Raw genomic sequence first — 12713 nt, forward strand, 5'->3', positions numbered from 1 at the left:
AGGAGCTACTGCTAGCTTGACCAGGCTTCCTGAATGATCTTGGGCAAGTCAATGCATGTTTCTCAAGAGGAGTAGAGTATGAAAGTACTAGGAATTTTGTGATTAGACCTTGGAAAATTTCTAGTTAGGGTCTCTGATTCCACAACTGACTTTCTGGGTGGCACTGGCCCTGTAGTGGCAGCCTCTCTGTCAGTCCAGTAGGTCCACCTGGGACTCTGTCCTCCACGGTTGTGATGTGGTTTAAAAGAGCAAAACTGAAATTTATTTTTTCCTAACCTTAGGCTGCTGAAAGGCAGTCAGGACTAAGAGAACATAAAGAGACGTGACGGCCCTCTTCTCTCATGACTTGGTTTTATTAAGGCAACTTTGAAATTGATTTAAAAAAAAGTTTATCCACAGACGAAAAACAGACATGTTTCTAAATTTTAAATAAATGATGTAGTTAATAGTTTTTTAAATAAAGGATGCTGTTAATTAATAATTAAAAGTTAATACAGACCAGAACAAAAAACTCCATTAAAGTCAAAGTAAGGAACTGAACAAGACAGAAAGATGTCAGGGAAGACTTTTCTTCTTAAATAAGGGATGGCTGCAGTTGTGAAGCCTTACGTTACCAAAAAAGGGATGTCTTCTTCAAACGCCTGATCTTGGAAAGTGACACGCAGATTCTAGAGCTGCTTCCAGGGCAGAGACCTTTGGAAGCTGCCTCCAGCTAGTTTTCAAGTCACTTGAAGTCAGCTGTCATTTCATAGTCCCGCCTCATTCTAGACTACAGTGGGATTCTTCGGCCTCATCATTCACCATATTCACCAGGAGGGTTGATACTGGTTAATATTCTTCACTGCTCAAAATCCACCAACATGAACAAAGATGTGTCACGACTGACAAAGCAGATTTCAGAGCACAGCGACAGCAACGGGACCAGCACCTCCATCTGGGAAGGGAGGCACCGGTGTGCCAGCTAAAAGTCAGCCTCCCTGCTTTCCCAATGGTCACACTTCATCCATCAATGACAACGATCGCCATCTCCCCCCCGGTGCCCCCCATGGTCTCCAGCCCCTTCTCCTTCGTCAGCCGACTGGCTCATCGCATCTGTCCCAAATCTACATAACCAACATAAGTCAAGTCTCTCACTCAGTAGGTGGCAGGCCCACCTTGGTCCTATGATCCTAGAGCCACATACGGCACACATGCCACCCTCCCAGCTGCCGGGCAGGACTCTGGTGCCGACAGGACATTCCGAGAGTGACAACACTTGGCTGCTGAACAGGATCCTCTGTAGCAAGAAAATGAGGATAGACGCCCAGGCCTCCTGTGAGAATAAAGGAAGGCAGCATGTAGTTAATGGCTGCATAGTGATGGCAGCAGGAGAGAAGGAAACAACATTACCTTATGCAGTCAGAGCCGGCATGGAGAACAAATTCCAATTAGAATCACAAGACTAGAGGACTGGGCTGTCTCCTTTTAGTATGTGTAGGCAGATGTTTTCAGCTCAAAAAGTATTTATTAGGTGCACAGCACTGAGGTGGGTGCCATAAGATATACAGAGAATACCTGGCACGGTCCTTTCCTTTCCAAAGAGAAAGCTTTCATGTTTTTCAAAGGATAATTAAAATTAATTGTCCTTGGCCCTGAGAAGATTGGGTCCCATCCTGCTCTGACACAAAATAATTCACCTATGTATGATATCCTGGAAGCACACTAAGTTTCTCTAATACAATTCATGGCCCATTAAGAAGTTAGAGGATCTGGAACATGAGTAAGAAGCACTTGAAAGGTTTAAGGTCAGTGTCAGCGCCACTAAGTCCCACGGGTGCCATGAGGGGCACGTCCAAGCAAAGCCACCTTAGGACCACACTGGCATTAGACAAGCTCCAGTTCTCACTGTGGCTGAACCAGACTGAATCTCAGCTTCCATTTCCGCTGCCTGATCCATGAGGTATTACTGAGGTTTGCTACGAGGCAGGTTTTGCCTCCCCTGAACCCAAAGATCTGTGCAATATGGTTAGATAAATCTGTTTTAGAGGAAAGCAGCTTACGCAAGTGTAGTTTTACAAAGTGGCCCAAGTTACTGATGACATTTAATCTCAAACCACACTTCAAAAATCCATGGCTAAGGAGATCTAAATATAGTTCAGGAGGCTTAAGTGAAAGCAAAACCACAGCAGGAATTGAGAAAGTAGCAATTCAGTGAAAGCTCAGCTGGAGAAAGAGCCCACGTCACCATCTCAGTCCTCCGGCTCGTCGTTACAGGCCCAGGACCGTGTGTGGCAAACAAGGGGGAGCTCTAGCAGAGGCTTAACTAGGAAAGACTGGTCTTTACCCTTCTCATTTCCCTCTCCTGCAGGGGAGATCTTCAAACAGACAGATACTTCCAGGTGCTGACAAATGCCGTAGGGATGAGGGAATAAGGCACGGTTGTGACGCTGCTCCAGGTGTCTGAGGAAGGGTCGTAGCAGTCCAGGGTTTTGCAGCGCTGAGTCCCACAGTAGCCCCCCACCACAAAGAGTCTATTTCCACAGGTGACCGCTCGGCAGCTGATCCTTCTGGCTGTCACATCCCCAAACTTAGACCACTGGAAGGTGTCACTGTGGAAGCGGTAGGCAGAACTGGCTGAGAACTCCGTGTCACCCCCAATCACGATCACCTGGTTGCCCAGCACAGCAGCCGCAGTGTATCTCCAAGCTTGGGGACAGGTGGTGGGCGCTGTCCAGCGGTTCTGACAGGGATCGAAGCACTGCACTTTGGGTAGATGAATCTGGTTAACACTGGTACCACCAAAAACAAAAAGCTTCTTCTTTGCCCCTACCACGGCAGCATTGCTCACCCCTTCCTGGAGTGGAGCCACCAAAGTCCACTTGTTAGTCTGCGGGTCATAATGTTCAACCTGTTTAAGCGAGACGGAGGGGGAGGCCGGAAAGGAGCCACTCACCGCTGTGTGGCCCCCAACTACATAGAGAGAATGAGCCAACTCGGCAGAACCGTGACCAAACCTGGCCACTAACATTGGGGCAGCTTTGGCCCATTCGTCGTGAAGGGTGTCGTAGACCCACACATCCTTGGAGGCGCTGTTTTCAGAACCCCGGCCGCCCGTGACGTAGACTTTGCAGCCAATGGCGCAAGCACTACACTCCTTCCGGGGACTAGGGATATCTGTCCTGAGGATGATGTCGCTGGTTCTCTGGTCCATTGTATAAATCTTGTCACACATGAATGTCTGCCCCCCGAGCAGCAGGAGAGCCTGGCTGACCTTCCTGGGCCGGGCACAGAAGCCTGTCACTAGCCCATCATTCTGCAGGAGCCTCATTTTACAGCGCACGGCATCTGCCACAATCTCCTCTCCCAGTTTGTGGTTCATTACGACCTCTTCTAGAGCCACCTGGTTTTTGAGGTAAGCCTCAGGCAAAAGCGCCAGGCGCACAGAACGCAAAAGCTCTGGCAAGTCATCGTGCCGGGCAGACAGCTCATGCTTGATCCACCCAATGACCGCTTCATAGACCAGGCTTTCCTCCTGCACTTCCAAGTCTTCACTTTGCACAAGCTCCAGCAGTCTCTCTTTGGGGAGTTTCAGGAAATCTTCAGACTTGTACAAAGAAGCAAAGCTGGCTAAAGCCATTCTCCAGGACAACTCAAACAGCCTGTCACAGTTAAAGGTATCAGACAGGGCCAGCATATTGAGACAATTGGTTGGATGCAGATTTTTCTCCAAGAAGGCTGCAGCTGCATCCCGGATGTCGTGAAACTGCAGCATGTCCCCGGCCTCCAGCAGAGACTCCGCGTTCTCTTCATTGATGAGCACCCTGGCGGAGTAGGCATAGTCAAGCAACAACTCCAATACCTCTGGATGCAGCCTGTCCCCAAAGTCCACGTGGCCCTCTCTGCTCTCCCTCAGGCCCCCTCCAAACATGGCCTCAAAGTAGTAGCTACAAGAAGCCAGCACAGCTCGGTGACAGTGGAAAACCCCAGTGCCGGCCTTGAGCACCACATCAGTGAAGAGGCACTTTTGGCGCAGCAAGTTCAGATGGGTCAGGAGGCTGTCTGCATGGCCTGGCTTGTGGAAAATCTGTATGTTCATGGAGCCAGAGCTGGATCGAGACTTCCTGGTCTCGTGGCTGGTGACCGACATTGTCCCCTGCACACTAAAAGAAAACAGGAAGAGCAGAACAAGAGTTAGGCCCCAAAAGTTTTCTAGGAGCCTCTTCTCCCATCCACAAAGTACTTTCTGATTGTTTCCCAGCTATTCAGTTCTAGTGCAATGGACCCAGAACAATCAGACGACCACTTTCTGAATCCCAACCCCACTACCACACAGCAGATGCTTAAACGTTTGTGGACTGACTGATTATATGCCCCTGGGCTAGTCTCTTCCTCATCCATAAAATGAAAGGGTTGGACCAGATGATAACAGATAACATTTATATAACACTTCAGAGTGCCTTTTACGTATATAAACACCTTTGATCCTCACAACAACCCTGGGAGGTAAGTGCCATTATTATCCCCATTTTATGGAGGAGGAAAGTTGGCAAAGGTCCCACAACTACTAAGTACCAGAGACAGGAGGCAATATCTGGCCTTCCTGACTCCAAGTTACTGTTATCTCCACTACATCGAACTGTCTCTGTTGACCTCTCATGAGCAGCTTCCAATTCTCCAACTTAATGCTTTTCCTCCAGACAGAGGAACATCCTGAATAACAGAGGAAGGCCCACATGAGAAAGCCAATAAGGGTATTTCATCTACCTGGCCTCAGGCAGGCTCTGACTAAGCCCCGCTCTGGGGCCAAACCCCAGGAACACAAAGATAAGGGAAGTTAAACACAGAAACCAAAGCCAGGAAAGGTGGGTTCAGTCAAGCTTCAGGTAATAATTAACTCCCTTTTCAGGGGACGCAGTCTTTGAAGTAGAGGCCCTGCCCTTCCCTAGACTTAAAAGGACAGGAAACCAAACCCAGCCAGCCCCACAGAATGCAAAGCTGGGGAGGCAGAACCGGGTTCCCAAGTTAACTTCTTAATCAGTCTTCCTACCGTTCCCACCCCACCCCCACACCTCTCCCCTCCCCAAACCGGCTCAAGGGGCCTCCTTCCAGCCTAATAAGCATCCTAGACAAGACCCCAAGTTCAGCTGGGTTGTCTCCATCTTCTCCTGGGAAGTGATAGCCAGGAGAGGCCCCCTCCTATCCCAGTCTAACGACCCCCCCACTCAACTACCCACTGACACCCTTTCTTCTCATCAACTCCCTCAGACACCCCTTGCTGCCACAGATGCAGAGACCCTGCCTCCACCTAGACACCTCTTCTGCTGACAGCCCCCTACCCAGCTTCCCCCACCCACAGTCTGTCAAACACTAAAGACCCTCAGCCACCAAAGACTGTCAAACCCCACCACACAGACCCTCAGTCAGCCCTCCTGCTAGACCCCTCCAAATCCTTTCAGACCCCCATAAACCCTCAGACACTCCTCCTGCTAGACTTCCCAACACCCTCTTTGTGAGCCCTCCATAGACCCTCAGACCCTCCACCTGCTGGACACCCCCCCAGACACCCCTCTGACCACTCTCCCCCCAGATTCTCAGTGAATCCTTCTGTTAGACCCTCCCAATATCCTCTTTTAGAGCCCCCCCATAGATCCTCAGCGAACCCTCCTGCTAGACCCCCCAAATACCTTTTAGAGCCCCCCCAAAGCCCTTCAGACACTTCTGCTAGACCCCCCACCCTCAGACACCCCTCCTACTGGACACCCCCTCAGACACCCCTCTGGCCACTCTCCTCCCAGATTCTCAGTGAATTCTTCTGCTAGACCCCCCCAATATCCTCTTTCAGAGCCCCCCATAGACCCTCAAACACTCCTCCTGCTAGACTGTGCCCCACACTCTCAGCCACCCCTTCTGGTAACTCCGAGACACCCCTCCTGCTAGAACCCCCCCCAATCTTCTCAGACCCTCAGGCACCCCTCCTGCTAGAACCCCCACAATCTTCTCTGACCCTCAGACACCTCTCCTGCTAGAACCCCCCCACAATCTTCTCAGACGCTTACACACCCCTCCTGCTAAAACCCCCACAATGTTCTCAGACGCTCACACACCCCTCCTACCAGACTCCCACCTACCCTCGTCAGACCCCGGATGTCTGAAGAGACACGGCTGCCAGACCCACCCCCCCCCCAAGCCTCCCCATCTTCCCCTCCTTTCCCCTCCCGCTCTAAACATCCTCAGACACCCCCTTGGGCCCCCCTCTCCCACAGGCCCCTTCAATCCCTCCTCCCCCTCCTCGGGCTCCCCACCACGTGGCCCGGTCCGGCCCGGGTCTTCCCTCTCCCCGCCCGCAGGCCCGAGGTCCTGGCCTCACCGAGGTCAGGTCCGCGCTGGATCCGAAGTTTTCCTCAGGCCAAAGATTCCCACTCTCCGCCCGGTCCTGGTCCCGGCCACGCCTCCTCCGAAGCTGTCCCGCCCCACCCGCGGTAGGGACCAATGGCGGCATGAGTCCTCCAGGCATTGGTTCCTCTCCCAGATCCATGTTGGCCAATCATAGACCAGAAGCGTCTCCTAAATCCCGCCCCTCACGTCTTCAGTCTTGTACTAAAGAGATCAATCGCGGCTGGAGTGACCAATCACGGAGCAGAGATGCAGGCGTTAATGCACCCATTGGTTCTAGATCCTCCCGCCGAGATTCGCGAGATCTCGGCAGCGCCGGTTCTGTCTTTGTGTCCTGGGGTTACAGGAGCGGCTCTCTGGAGCTGGGCGGGGCCGGGGAGCCTGAGGGGGAAACTGAGGGCTAGCGGGGGAACGCGACTTGCCCAAGGCCAGACTGGCTGTAGTGGCCAAGGCAGGGCTTGAACCCAGGGCATAGGATCCCAGATATAACAATAATAATAATAATAATAATAGTGTTTGTAGCGCTTTAAGGTTTCCAAAGCGCTTTACATCTTATTTCATCCACGCAACTACCTTAGTAGATAGCGCACAGCTGCTGCGGGTCTGAAGCAGGATGCGAACTCAGGTCTTTGTGACTCCCAGGCCATTGCACCGCCGTTTAGCAGTAACACAGGCGCTGCTTAGAAGAGGGAACCCAAAGTAGGCCTTTCTGCGGTGGAAATTCCACGAGGAATAGTCTAAAGAAGGAATAAATAGGCATAAGGACCATGAAACATGGAATAAAAGCCTAGAATGCCCAGAAAGGAAGAGAATTAAGGACGAGAACCAAAAAATCCCCGACCCCCTTTTTATTTTTAGGAAAATATGCAGAAAATAAAATACTGTTCATAGAAATAATAGTTAGCATTTAAAGTTTGCAAAACACTGCATATATTTTCTTATTTGATCCTTACCACTACTCTGTGAGGTAGGTGCTGTTTACAGCTAAGGAAACAGGTTGAGAGGAAATTAAGTGACTTGTCCAGGATCACACTGCTATTAAGTATCTGAGTCAGGATTTGAACTCAGCCCTTCCTGACACTAAATGCTGAACTCTTGGCCACCTAGCCTATAGAGGCTACAACCCTGTTGTACCTGCTGCCTCTAGAGGATCTTGGTTAGGGACCATGGAACATACCTCAAGGCACCCTCTGGATACCTTCTTCCCTTTCTCCTCAACCCATCTTTTTGCTAGAATGTTAGCCTCTTGAGGTAAAAACTGTCTTTCTGTCCATAGTGGCAGCCTAGTGCCTAACACTCTTAATAAATATGCATGGTTAATTGATTCATCTTTGTCCCTCATCCTCTTTTCTTTCATTTTCCCTGTCTTCTTTTTCTTCCCACCTCCCCGTCCCTTCTCAACCTAAACCTTCTTTCCCCTTGTCTCCCCATCCCTTTGGACCTCTGTCTCCTTAACTCTCATCAGTATTTCTCCTCACCCTTCATCTGGTCTGTTATGTATCTCTCATCCCTATCCTCATCTCTCTTACTCTTGGCCCCTTATCCTTTTGTCAACCAATCAACATTTATTAAGTGCTTGGTGTGTATATCAGGCACTATACTAAGTGCTAGGGACAGAGAGACAAGGTGGGGGGGAGGGGTCAGCTACTCTCACATATCTGCCCTCAAAATGTAGTACAGATTGAGATTCACATCTCACTCCATTTTCCGTATCAGAGAATACTGACTTAAGCTAGCATTTATTTATCTATTTTTTAATTTTTAATTTTAATTTAATTTAATTTTATTATTGTTTATGTTATTTCTATAATATATTATATATAACATAACATAATATTTATATATTATTTATATAAATTATTTTATTATTTTATTTTTATTATTTATTTATCTATTTATCTATCTACCTACCTACTTAAGCTTCAAGTTTGCAGAGCGTTTTCCGTACATTATCTCATTTGAACCTTACAGCAGCCCTATGAGATAGGTACTCCAAGTATCATCATCCACATTTTATAGACAAAACAGGTTCAGAAAAGTTAAGTGATTTGTTCATGGTCACACCGCTAGTTTCAGACAATATCCAAGACCAGGTCTTCTGAGTCCCTGTCCAGCATTCCAGGCACCATGCCATAGAGAAAATAGTTGACAGTTTTTGGAAGAAAAATGAGGAATGAATGTCTAGATTCCCTTAGAATTTTCAGCCAACACCTGGGCTGGGGTTTTCTGAATGCTTAGTTTTAATCTGGGAGACCCACGGATTTGACTCCACCAGTAGGGTTCAAAATCCTGATGAGTTCTGTCCACACCCTGGCCTGCCTGCCTACCCAGTCCATTCCTAAAAGTCATAGTTTCTAATAAAAATGAGGGAGAGAAAGGCCTTATGCCAAGTGGCTGCCACCTTGGCCCAAGCTTCATCTCTTCTTTCCTGGGTATTATTATGGGCTCCAAAGGGCTTTTTTTTTGCCTACAGTCGTTCCTCTTTCTCTTCTGTCCTTTACTTGGCCATCAAAATCATCCTCATACATATATCCAAACATATTAGTCCTCTGCTTAAAAGTCTTACATGCTTCCCTATTGCTAATAGGCTGAAATTCAAACTCATTTTGCTGTCATTCTTCGGACGTTTTCAATTGTGTCTGACTCTTTGTGAACCCATTTAGGGTTTTCTTAGCAAAAATACTGGAGTGATTTTCCATTTCCTTCTCCAGCTCATTTTACAGATGAGGAAACCAAGGCAAACAGGGTTAAGTGACTTGCCCAGAGTCACCCAGCTAGTAAATATCTGAGTCCAGGTTTGAACTCAAGTCTTCCTGACTCCAGGCCCAGCGCTCTGTGCCCAGCGCCACCACCTAGCTGCATCATTTGGTCCTTCCCAAACTGGCCCCCCTCTACCTTCCCAGTCTCACTCACATTCATTTGACAAGCATTAAGAGCCTACTGTGTGCCAGACACTGTGCTGAGCATTAGGAATACAGAGACAAAAGTGAGACAATTCCTGCCCTAAAGGAGTTTATGTTCTATTGCGAGGAAGCAACATGTACAGATATAAAATCAAAGAATTTGAGTTGAAAGGAACAAAGGCAGGTGTCTAGCCCCATCCACCTCCAGGAAAACCCAGGACTTGTCAAAGGATCATAGATATAGACCTAGAAGGTACCTAAGAAGTCATCTCATCCAGTCCCTTTATTATACGGATAAGGAAACTGATTTTAGCACCTACTACGTGCCAGGCACTGTGCTAAGCGCTTTACAGTTATTATCTCCTGTCCTCCTCACAACAACCCTGGGAGGAGGTTCATTACCTCACTTTTCTTGACAGCCAAACTGGACTGGTTGGCCATTTGTTTTCATTTGTGAGACTGCCCCACTCAGGCTTGGGATGTGTTCCCTTCTTAGCTCTGACTCTTGGTGCTGCTTTTTCCTGGGGGGAGCCTTCCTCAATTCCCCTGAGTATAAAGTCTTTCTGCCTACTCTTATTTTCTTAGAATGTTTTATCGGCATCTCTGTAAAATCCCTGTCACATTTTACCTTGTCTCATCCTTATTCACATACATACCATATAAATGGAAGATACTTCCCCTTCCTTATTTTATTTACTGAAAAGGGAAAGTGAATAGATATTGTTTTTGGTTAAATACACAGAAAGGCACCTTGAAGAGAAATACCAAGTGCTGAGAAAAAAGGAACTTGAAGAAAGACCCAAAGTCCTGAGAGAATTGGAGTGAAAGCAAGCTGTTCAGATGACAAAGTATTGACCAATTGTAAAGATGACTAATGCAGTTTCCCAACAGCTAATTCACAGCGGATTATTTATTATTATTATTATTATTTGAGGGCTAGGAAATCTATTGTTGGAAAACTTAGAATGAAGAATTGTTTTGGACCCTGAGACTATATTGTGTATTAATTCTTTGTAGCACATCTGACAGAAAAGTGGATTTGGAATTTTTTAACATGATTAAAGGTCCTGATTTGAGGTTAAAAAGATAGAAAAGCTGGTGAGAGAAAGTGCTTACAGAAATTGGAGACAAAACATAGAAACCAAAAGAGCTGAAAAAAGCCAGGGTCAGCTGACTAGAGGCAGGCAGTGCTTTGCAGTTGGTACAGGGAGCTGTTCTGATTGGAGGAACTGTGTTGATGATGGGGCCTGACTGAGAAAACAGCACCCTATGTTGTTTGAAGAATTGGCCGGGGAAAGTCTTCTTTGCTCTCTGTCATCACTAACCCTTGAGAGAGGAAGAACTCCCAGAGATTCTTCTGCGCTGTCTGTTACTTCTTTCTATGACTCTAAAAGGGAGAAACCCAGAGAGAGCAGATTGCTATAGCTTTTGCAGATCCCAGGTTTAAAGAGAACTGCTTTTCATTGTAAGAGTATAACATTGCTTCAGAGCCTAGCCAATGGAACAGACCAGGGGAAGGTCTGCACATTCAAGGTTTACTGCTTCTTGGGGCAGCTAGGTGGCGCAGTGGATAGAGCACCGGCCCTGGATTCAGGAGGACCAGAGTTCAAATCCAGCCTCAGACACTTGACACTTACTAGCTGTGTGACCTTGGGCAAGTCACTTAATCCCAATGCCTAGCCAAAAAAAAAAAAGGTTTACTGCTGCTTAACACTGTTTCAGTACCCTGAGAGAAGCAGGAAAGGAGGGTCCCACCCAGCAGATGATGTGTGGTATAGACTGTTCCTTAAAGAAAACATAGGCATCTAGGCCTATGGTCCAGAGTTGTGAATTGCCTTAGGCACAAAGATCTCCCTACTTAGTTGCCTTACGGCTTAGGTTCCCAAGTTTATGCCTATACAAAACCTATGTGCTTTGGAAGGAGAATGTGATCTAGGTTAACAGACAGAATCTTATATTTTGATTATTCCTGACTTTGTCTTCTGTGGTATAAATGTTAATTTTTATTATTCTTATTTATTATTCTTACTTTTGTCTTTTCATTTAGTAAAAGTTTCATGTTTAAGAATTAATGGTACCAGAAAACAATTGAAATTGAATGTTGCAAAATTATGAACATACCTGGCCCCATTGAAAAGATACAAGAAGTCACCTTTCCCTGATCCCTTGCTGAAGTCAATGTTCCATAGGTGTAGAACATTACATATGTCAGACTTTGTCAATGTATTGATTGATCTTAATGAATTTTTGTCTTTCGTTAATTCTTTATTTTAAGGGATGACTCTGGGAGGGGGAAGGAGAAAGGAAACATGGGGAAATCTAGCTGATGTGAAAAGAAAAGATAATAATAAAATATATATTTTTAAAAAGAGTTCATTGTTTCCTTATGACTAATTTGTGTAAATAACAAATATATCAGTAGGAATTCAAGAGCTACAGTCCTAAGTATAATCATGTATTTCCTCTATACCAGGATTACTTTCAGGACCACGAGTTGCAGTAGTATGGTGTCCTTGGTTGCCTCTTCCCCTGCTCAGAAAACCTTCTATACTTGTCAGCATGATCTAGGCTTCCTGTGCTGTCATTGCCTGGGACAGAACCCTGGGCCCACTTCACTGTAGAGACTTCCTCCATGTTGAAGTTGCCTTTGCCTACTGGGGGCCATCTACAATCATCCTGACCTATATCTGGCCACTGGACCCAGATGGCTCTGGAGGAGAAAGTGAGGCTGGTGACTTTGCACAGCCCTGCCTCACTATAATCCTGTTCATTTGTACATCAAGGCATCACCTTCCTGATCTCATATTCCTCTTTTAGAACTGACAAACAACAAGAATAACCTGGGAGTTCCAGAGAATGTCATCCCAGGTAGAGAGAAGGTGAATGCAGTGCCACATCCCTTCAATGCCTGCAATACACATACAGGAACATATTCCTTCCCTCCCTTTCCAGTAGACCATAACCTCTGTGTGGGCAGAAACTGTATCACTTTTTTTTAAAATGCTGGCACCTAACACAGGATCATGCATATATTAGACACTTAATAAATGTGTTCTGTTAAACTGAAAAAAGATCCCATTGAACACAAAGGAGATGTGGGTGTGCTAAAATATTTGGCAAAGTGCCTTTAACTGAGTGGATATTTCCCCTCGGTGCTTTGGCCAATTACATTCGAGGAAGAGGTTGACAGCTTGTATCATGCCCAGTCTTTGAGGACCTTGGGGATCCTTTTCAATGTGAAAAGGCTTGGGTTAGGCTCTGACTGGTTGCTTCCAAACAGGTAATAAGATTATGGTAGGGCACTTTCTCAAACCCTTATACTGAAGTGTACCCAGAGCCCCATCTCAGAGGCCAACAGGGAAACAAAAAGAAGTTTTGGGAATGAAGGCTAAAGCTGCCTTCAGAATGAAACTCAAGCTCCAGAGCCTGCCTTTGGAA

The 12713-nt window shown here is 46.8% G+C and overlaps 1 protein-coding gene across 3 annotated transcripts; it reads right to left on the reverse strand.

Moving 5' to 3' along the window:
- Positions 1 to 374: 374 nt before the first annotated feature.
- LOC114029609 (ectoderm-neural cortex protein 1-like) lies at positions 375 to 6423 on the reverse strand. Of its 3 annotated transcripts, none has more exons than XR_003567510.1 (3): positions 6347 to 6423; positions 1390 to 4139; positions 375 to 1312 (listed from the first exon to the last, which is right to left on the reverse strand). XR_003567510.1 is itself a non-coding variant. In XM_027844148.1 (3 exons), exon 2 carries the CDS (start codon positions 4124 to 4126, stop codon positions 2357 to 2359), a length of 1770 nt encoding a protein of 589 aa, XP_027699949.1. In that variant the 5' UTR covers positions 4127 to 4139; positions 6347 to 6423; the 3' UTR covers positions 375 to 1312; positions 2324 to 2356. The 3 variants fall into 3 exon arrangements, 2 of the variants coding, with proteins under 2 accessions (XP_027699949.1, XP_027699948.1); XM_027844148.1 differs by having other exon boundaries at positions 2324 to 4139; XM_027844147.1 differs by having other exon boundaries at positions 375 to 4139.
- Positions 6424 to 12713: the final 6290 nt, after the last annotated feature.

Source organism: Vombatus ursinus, unplaced genomic scaffold (genome assembly GCF_900497805.2).
Source record: "Vombatus ursinus unplaced genomic scaffold, bare-nosed wombat genome assembly UNPS02014935.1, whole genome shotgun sequence".
In the NCBI taxonomy this organism is placed as follows: domain Eukaryota; kingdom Metazoa; phylum Chordata; class Mammalia; order Diprotodontia; family Vombatidae; genus Vombatus; species Vombatus ursinus.